Source organism: Saimiri boliviensis, chromosome 17 (assembly GCF_048565385.1).
Source record: "Saimiri boliviensis isolate mSaiBol1 chromosome 17, mSaiBol1.pri, whole genome shotgun sequence".
Taxonomy (NCBI): Eukaryota; Metazoa; Chordata; class Mammalia; order Primates; family Cebidae; genus Saimiri; species Saimiri boliviensis.
Window position 1 is genome coordinate 63,914,425 of NC_133465.1, and position 8,672 is coordinate 63,923,096.

The window sequence follows — 8,672 nt, forward strand, 5'->3', positions numbered from 1 at the left end:
TCTCTACAGAGCTGTGGCATTTGTTATTTTTTTTTTTATTATTTTTATTTTTGAGACAGAGTCTCGCTCTTTTGCCCAGGCTGGAGTGCAGTGGCGCAATCTCAGCTCACTACAACCTCCACCTCTGGCTTTAAGCGATTCTCCTGCCTCAGCCTCCTGACTATCTGGGATTACAGGTATGTGCCACCATGCCTGGATAATTTTTGTATTTTTAGTAGAAACGGGGTTTCATCAGGCTGATCTCGAACTCCTGACCTCAGATGATCCACCCACCTTGGCCTCTCAAAGTGCTGGATTACAGGTGTGAGCCACTGCACCCCGCCAGAGCTGTGGTATTTATAAGAAGGGACAAGGGAAATCAAAGACAGCCCAGAAGTCTGCTACGGGATGGGCGGAAGGGTTCTGGAGCCAGGTGTCTGCCTTCATCGGGCCAGGCAAGGCATTTCACTGTCCCTCCCCAGGTAGTTTGGAAGGGTACGTCCAACAGGAAAACAGAAGCACTGGAGCCCGAGTACCTGGGACCAGCATGATAGGCCTGGGCCCTGCAGACCCGGGAGCTGCTCGCACAGGCACCCAGGGAGTCAGCTTCCCGGTCATGGCGCTTGGTGAAAATCATAGTGTCAGATGCAGGAGAAGAGCAAGTGGAACCCGGTGCCTGTCTTCAGGAAGTTCCACTCTATAGAAGGGGCACTGGAGAAGGCTACCTGTAGAAAGTGCCACAAGATACTTTGGGACCAGAAAGAAGGAACTCTTCTTCTTGCTGCTCTAGAGGATTCCAGAAAGTTCTACTTAAGAGGTGGCATTTGAACCACAGTGTAGAGCAGGGGATCACTCAGGAGCAATTTTCCCCCCAGGGGACATTTGGCAATGTCTGGAGACTTGGTCCTCACCTCACTTGGGGGCTGGGGATGGGGGCTGGATGCTGTCGGCCTCAAGTGCGTGGAGCTCCCACCACAAAGCCTGGTGCACCCCGAATGTCCACAGGTTATGGGGCCTGGCCTCTGCGTGTGGGATGTTTAGCAGCATCCCTGGCCTCTGCCCGCTGCAAAGCCTGCCGGAACCAGTCCCTCGTCATTCACTCCTGTGCCACCACCTTGGCGCCTTTGCGCGGAGCATCACCTGCTGTCCCTTGCCCGCAGCTTTGCAAACACAAGCCCCAGCCTTATTTTGTTCCTTCTTCCCGGGGTCCTCGGGAGTGAGTTGGTTGAACCTGTATTCAAAGTCAGCACCATTTATTTTCTTTTTTGAGACAGAGTCTCGCTCTGTCACCCAGGATAGAGTATAGTGGTGCAATCTCAGCTCACTGCATCCTCCACCTCCCGAGTCAAAGCAGTTCTCCTGCCTCAGCCTCCCGAGTAGCTGGGATTACAGGCATGTACCACCACACTCTGCTAATTTTTGTATTTTTAGTAGAGATGGGGTTTCACCATGCAGGCCAGGCTGGTCTTGAACTCCTGGCCTCAAGTGATCTGCCTGCCTCGGCCCCCGCAAAGTGCTGAGTTACAGGCATGAGCCACTGTGCCCGGTCTAAAAGTCAGCACCTTTTAAATCCCAACCTAGTTTCTCTCACTAATCAGAAGCCTCCTGGCTTCCTTTTTCCAACCACCAGCTGCTGTGGCCCCAGGAATGCAGAATGACCTTAATATTAATTTAAGCACAACATAATTAGGGGAAATCTGCTGTGAAAAAAGGATTACTCTATGCATTGTGATGCCAAATAAAAATGATTTTTGGATTACCTTCTGTTTGAAAGATCCAGGCCACTCGTCCTGCCATTAGTAGAGATAATCAAGAACTGACCTTATTTGCAAGGCTCAAGGACAGGAAAAACCTTCCCCCCTAGATTTAAGACCTGCCTAGAAATGCTTAGTGCTATGGCCAAGTTGACCTAGCCCAGTCCCACCCAGCTCAGCCTGCCCCGGGGAGACCCACCTCCAGCAAGGGACCTAGAGTGACATGTAATGATGCTGCTGACCAAGGAACCCCATGGCGTGGAGGGTGTGGGTGTCTGCCCAGTAAAGACAGCACAGCTGGCTGCGCCCCACCCCTTCCCAGGGTGCCTGCTCTAAATATTCCTCAGCACCTAGCAAGTTCAAGAGGTGGATAAATTCCTCCCTCTGACAAGCGCCCTCTCTGGGACAGTCAGGGCATCTCACTGGGTGGGTGACTTCACACCTGGTGATCCGGATATACTGCCTGTCCCTTGCTGGAAGTGTGTCTTTCCCCAGCTCTGCCTTCAAGGAATCATCTCTTCTGTCCGTCTGGGCATTGTTTCCTGGATTTGAGGAACAAAAATGACCCAGGGCAATTGTTAAAAATACTGACGTTGAGACTTCTCTTCAGACTTACAGAAACAGAATCTCTTGAGGAAGGAGCCTGGGGGATTTTAAGTTTAACAAACTTATTATCATTCAAGTTCCGGAAAACTGCTTTGAGAAGGAGGGTCTTGGCCAGTGCAGTAGCTCATGCCGGTAATCCCAACACTTTGGGAAGTCTTGGCAGGCGGATCACTTGAGGCCAGGAGCTTGAGACCAGGCTGGCCAACATGGTAAAACCCCATCTTTACTAAAAATACAAAATTTATCCAGGCTTGGTGGCAGATGCCCCATTTCCATTAAAAATACAAAAATTTAGCCAGCCATGGTGGTGGGTGTCTGTAATCCCAGCTACTCGGGAGGCTGAGGCAGGAGAATCACTTGGACCCAGGAGGCAGAGGTTGCAGTGAGCCGAGATGGTGCCACTGCACTCCAGCCTAGGTGACAGAGTGAGACTCTGTCTTAAAAAAAATAAAAAAAGGAGGCTCTGATATTTGCATGGGCAACAGAATTGCCTGAGGGACCCACCCCATTTTTGATTCAGAAAATCTGGGTTGGAGCCTGGAGATGTGCTTTTTTTTTTTTTTTTTTTTCCTTTGAGACACAGTTTCGCTCTCATTGCCCAGGCTGGAGTGCAGTAGCACGATCTCAGCTCACTGCAACCTCCACCTCCCAGGTTCAAGCGATTCTCCTGAATCAGCCTCCCGAGTAGCTGGGATTACTGGCACCCACCACCATGCCTGGCTAATTTTTTGTATTTTTAATGGAAACAGGGTTTCACCATGTTGGCCAGGCTAGTCTCAAACTCCTGACCTCAGGCGATCCACCTTCCTTGGCCTCCCAAAGTGCTGGGATTACAGGCGTGAGCCCCCGCGCCTGGCCAGAGATGTGCATCTAACATTCTTAGGTAAAGCTGCTGCTGCTGCTCTGGAGACCGTGCTTAGAGAACCACTGCTCCGAGGCCAGCTTCTTCAGTCTCAGTGCTTTTGACGGGCAGCGTCATTCTCGGTGGGGGGATTCCTGTGCATTGCAGCATGTCCAGCAGCGCCCCTGGCCTCATGCCAGTAACACCCCAGCCCCCAGCTGTGACAACCAGAATGTATCCAGACATTGCCTAATGCCCCTGGGAGGCAAAAACACCCCTGCTTGAGACCCACTGGGTGCAGAGCCTCATGCTCCCTCTTCCCCCACCCCACCCCAGGTGGAAGCATTCAGCTCCCCCTGATGTGAATGACCTGGATCCCTGAAGCTTCCCTGGTTCAGGAGAGTGGCAGGTTCTGGAAGTTTGTTAGAAGGGTAGAATCTCAGGTCCTGTGAACATGATCCCCAGGTGGCCTGTGTGCAGGGTATGAAGTGAGAGGCTGGCCGGGGGTGGTGGCTCACACTTGCAATCCCAGCACTTTGGGAGGCCGAGGCGGGCAGATCACAAGGTCAGGAGACCGAGACCATCCTGCCCAGCGTGGTGACACCCTGTCTCTACTAAAATTACAAAAATATTAGCCGGACATGGTGGCACACACCTGTACCAGCTACTCAGAAGACAGACAGGAGCATCGCTTGAACCCAGGAGAGGGAGGTTGTAGTGAACTGAGATTACGCCACTGAACTCCAGCCTGGCGACACAGCAAGGCTCTGTCTCAAAAAAAAAAAAAAAAAAAAAAAGTGAGAGTCCCTCTCCACTGCCAAGGACGAGTGACTAAGGTCTGTCGAGCACCTTCTCTGTACTGGGTCACTGCCCCTCCAGCTCGAATGCACACTGGAATTTTCTAAAGATCACTAAAAAACAGTGGTGGCTCTTTAAAATGCCTAGTTTTACGTTATGTCCATTGTCTTTTTTATTTGGAGACAGGGTCTCGCTGTGTTGCCCAGGCTGGAGTGTAGCGGTTGACCTTAGCTTGCTGTAACCTCCACATCCTGGGCTCAAGTACCTCCTCCTCCTCCTGCCTCAGCCTCCTGAGAGGCTCGAACTACAGGTGCATGCCACCACGCCCAGCTAATATTTTGTATTTTTTATAGAGACGGAGTTTTGCCATGTTGCCCAGGCTAGTCTCAAACTCCTGGGCTCAAGAGATCCTCCTGCCTCTGTCTCCTAAAGTGCTGGGATTACAGGTATGCGTCACCACCGTTATGTGTATTTTGCATCAATAAAAATATACATATTTATATCCTGGTAGGTATGGCCTGGGCCTCAGGATGTTTTTAAGCTCCCCAGGTATTTCTGAAGAGCAGCCCAGTTTGAGGGCAGCCGTGTTAGGGCTCCTGCCTGCTCCTTATCATTTCACCCTTTCACTGTAAGAGCTGAGCACTCTTAGGTCCACACCGCAGGTAGGAAAACTGGCTAGGAGAGGCTGGAGAAGCTACGCCAGGGTCACAGGGTAAGATACGCAGCTGGGATTTGAACCTGCATCTCTGAGTCTCTGGGCCCCTACCCCCAGCCTGCTGGCTGCTGACTGCTTCTCCATGTGCTGCCGCACCCTGATGCTGTCCCCAGTCTGAGGGGACAGGCTGGGTGCTGGGGGTGTGTGCTGGGGCGGAGTAGACATCGGAGGACAGCTGGTCTGTGTGTACCTTTTTTATTTCAGGCTGGGAGTCAGATGTCCTGATGGATGCGGGGTGGGGGCATGGCCAGGTTTCCCCCATTCCCTAAGACACCCAGCCCAGTTCCACTCTGAGAAGTCCCCAGAATCTTTGCTGGTGCAATGCCCAGTTGACCCGGCTCTGACCGCCCCCCCCTTCTCTCTTGGCAGTACTCTCCCAGCATGAGGGCCACCTACCTGTCTGTGGCGGACGAGCACCTGAGGCACTACGGGAATCAGTTTCCAGCCTAACACACTTTCAGGGCTTCCTGCCTCCTTTTTCCGTTTTGGTTTTTAATTAATGCAAACACAGGCTGCGTTTCTTTCATAGAAGCCAAAGGCATCTGGAGCCCAAGAGGCCTCCTGCTGTGGCAGAGGAGCAGCTGGGATCCCCGACCAAAGCCCCACGGGGGCAGAAGACCCGCCACGCAGGCCAGCCTCTCTCTTCTGCCCTGCTCTCCACACCAGAAACGCTCCCAGGTGCTTGGCTGCCTCGGAGGCGCCATCCCTCAGCTGGCTGCCTGGCCCTGCTCACCCCTCCGTCTCGCCCTCGCCAGGAGGGGAGTGGCCGTGAGGAGTGGGCCAGGTCAGACGCCACCATCGGAGAGCTGTATGTTCTCTCCTGTCCCACAACCATGACTCTGCCTCTTGTCAGCACGGCCGAGGGCCCAGACGACCCCTCTCAGAGTCACATAAGTCCTCCGTTCCCTGCAGGTAACACTGAGAAGGGCTGATCAGGAGATGCTCTTTAAGAAAGACGCACCCGATGAGACCAGAACAGCCCAAATCAGAGTTCCCAGGGCCAGACAGGCTCCTCCTGGGCCATAGAGGGGAGGTGTCAGGAGAGGTCTGCAGTGGGGGACAGTGGCTCCGGGGCTGGGGGTCACAGCCTGGTGGACCCTGGCCGGAACAGAGGTGAGAGCTGCATCCCACCTGTCTCCCTAACCCTCCATCACCTCGCCTCTATTCCGGAATCAGTGCTGCAGACGCGTTAGCTGCAGATAGGCTCAGTCTCAGGTATGAACAGACACTTTGAAACGACTTCCTTTCTCTTCTCCAGTGTTTTAAACATGTTGATTATCCAAAGAATTGAAACTCCTAGCACCTCCAGTTTTTACAACCGATTTGCAGCTCATGCCTCCCCCTGGTTTTTAGGTCACTACTTTCGCAGATTTTGCTAGCCCCGGCCAGTTCTCCAGATCTGGAGGAGAGGGGAAAGGAGCCGATTCTTAAATAAAATAAGGATCAGTGAGACATCCTGTCCCAAGCTGCCGTTTGATGGGGATCTGGGTTCATCTCACCCACGGAGGGAGGATCTTTAAGAGGAGAGAAAAGCCAAGATGGAGAGCCGGAGATCCCCGCTCTAGCGGACTAGCCAAATGCCATCAGCGGTCCCCTCCTTTTGTCTCCAAGCAAGTTTGCCAGAAAAGGTTTTAGCAAAGTGGTACCACTGTGTCTTCATGGGAGGATAGGCCTCTGCCCTGCCTCCCCCAGCACCTGCCCCTCCCGGCGTCCTGGGCCCTGGCCTGCTCAGCCACAGGAGCTTGTTGGCCAGGAGGGAATAATGTCCCCCAGTCCTCCCTGTTGGGGGGGCCAAAGTTGGGGTCTTTGGTGCTTCCAACCTCCTGCCAACCTGGAGTGCACAACGCAGCGCCCCAGCCTTGCACACTGACGCAGGGGCGTGGCGTGACTCGGCTTGGGACAAGGTTCTGTTTCTGTTTTGGAAGAACCTCCTGTCCTTGAAACATGGACAGCAGTGTGGTCCTCAGCTCCCAGCGAAGCCTCCACGATGGAATGAGGCCACAGGGCAGCCGGGACTCCCTGTCTCCCCTGCATTAACCCGTGCTCACCGTGTACCGTAGACTCACCCTGGTATGTCCGCGTCGCCCACAGAGAGGAGCTCTGCGATGTCAACGTGTTGCTTCTGAAAGTTTATTGGCAACTAGAGGGTTGTTTTTAATGCACGGAAACTAAACAGATTCCTCCGGGAGTTCCCGAGAGAACCAGGTGGGCAAACCTTTGCTTATATACGTGCGGCCTCACCTGGAAGAGAAATAAACCACATGTACTAAAATGTGCACTCCGTCTCTGACTCCTCAGCTGCAGAGAAGAACGAGGGTATTGAAAGATGGAGCGGCCCCTCCGGCAGGTCATGTGGTGGGAGGCTTAGAAGCAGATTCCAGTCACGATTTCCATGCCAGGATTGAAAGAGGGGCTTGAATGAATGTCACGGGGCTCTCCTGTGGCCTCTAGCTGCTCTTACAGGACCAGGGACAGGACTGACTTCTGCTCTGCTCTTTCTCCAGAACTCCTCCTAAAGGTCACTGCTTTTTTTAAAAAAAAAAAAAAGAAAGAGTGTCTCACTCTGTCACCCAGGCTCTAGTGCAAGGGCACGATCTCAGCTCACTACAACCTCCACCTTCGGGGTTCAAGCGATTCTCCGGCCTTAGCCTCCCAAGGAGCTGGGATTGCAGGTACCCACCACCACGCCCAGCTAAGTGTTGTGTTTTTAGTAGAGATGGGGTTTCACCATGTTGGCCAGGCTGGTCTCGAACTCAGCCTCAGGTGATCCTCCTGCCACGACCTCCCAAAGTGCTGGGATTACACGTACCTTGCCCAGCTAGTAACTGCATCTCAATACCCAAATGAGATTGGCTTTGGGGGATTCCATTGTCTCGCAGCTAGAGTGGGAGCTGAGTTGGAGGCTGGCCCTGCGTGAACTAGGAAGCAAGCCTTGGGAGTGTGCAAGCCTGGGTGTGGTCTGATCACTGCTATACGTGTCACCTCCCTTTCCTGTCTCGGCTGCATTAGTCTCTCCAGCAAGGGAAAGGAGTGGGGTGGGTCCTGGACTTCTGTTTTCCCTGCCAACCTGCAGGTGGGCCCACCTTTACCATCCCAAACATCCTCTGAACAGCAGCCTGACTGCAGACTCGGAACAGCTATAGGAAGAGGGACTGGAACTTGACCTGCTCCCGGAGAGAGAGAGCAGCAAACTCCACTAGGCCCCTCTGTGGGCAGAGCTTTTGCCAGGAACGGGTGAGTGTCCCAGGCTGTCATTTGGAGCCCACCACTTACCCACAGGGAACGGCCAGCAGAGCGGTTTCTTCTCCAAAGCTAATTCATCTCCAACGAGCTTTCTCCCTCCTCCAAAGCTGTACAGTCTTAAATTTAGGAGCAGCAAGGGTGTTACCACAGTCTCTTAACGCCCCACATTGCGGACTACTCAAGAAGCCTGCCGTGTCGTTGACAGATACACCCATATGGAAAATTTCCTTTCCTTCCTTCCCCCTTTCATTCATTTAAAAATGGGTTGTCGGCCGGGCGCGGTGGCTCAAGCCTGTAATCCCAGCACTTTGGGAGGCCGAGGCGGGTGGATCACGAGGTCAAGAGATCGAGACCATCCTGGTCAACATGGTGAAACCCCGTCTCTACTAAAAATACAAAAAACTAGCTAGGCGTGGTGGTGCATGCCTGTAATCCCAGCTACTTAGGAGGCTGAGGCAGGAGAATTGCCTGAGCCCAGGAGGCGGAGGTTGTGGTGAGCCGAGATCGTGCCATTGCACTCCAGCCTGGGTAACAAGAGCGAAACTCCGTCTCAAAAAAAAAAAAAAGGGGTTGTCACCAGGAGTGCTGGCTCGTGCCTGTAATCTCAGCACTTTGGGGGTCCAGGGTGGGGGTCAAAGGCAGGAAGATCTCCTGAACTCAGGAGTTCTAGACCAACTGGGGCAATGTAACCCCATCTTTAAAAATAAATAGGCTGGTACAGTGGCTCATGCCTGTA

At 53.3% G+C, this 8,672-nt stretch overlaps 1 protein-coding gene across 3 annotated transcripts in view; it reads left to right on the forward strand.

Annotated features, from left to right (window-relative positions):
* TTYH2 (tweety family member 2) overlaps positions 1-6,971 on the forward strand; it is a 51,285-nt gene extending 44,314 nt beyond the window's left edge. Inside the window, exons 14-15 of one of the 3 annotated variants that reach the window (XM_074388919.1) lie at positions 4,332-4,424; positions 5,063-5,316. In XM_074388919.1, coding sequence (XP_074245020.1) covers positions 4,332-4,424; positions 5,063-5,143 — 174 coding nt within the window. In that variant the 3' untranslated portion in view covers positions 5,144-5,316. Of the gene's footprint in view, positions 1-4,331; positions 4,425-5,062 lie in introns of all 3 variants that reach the window. The other 2 variants (XM_039476330.2, XM_039476331.2) reach the window with 2 other exon arrangements.
* The last annotated feature ends 1,701 nt before the right edge of the window (positions 6,972-8,672 follow it).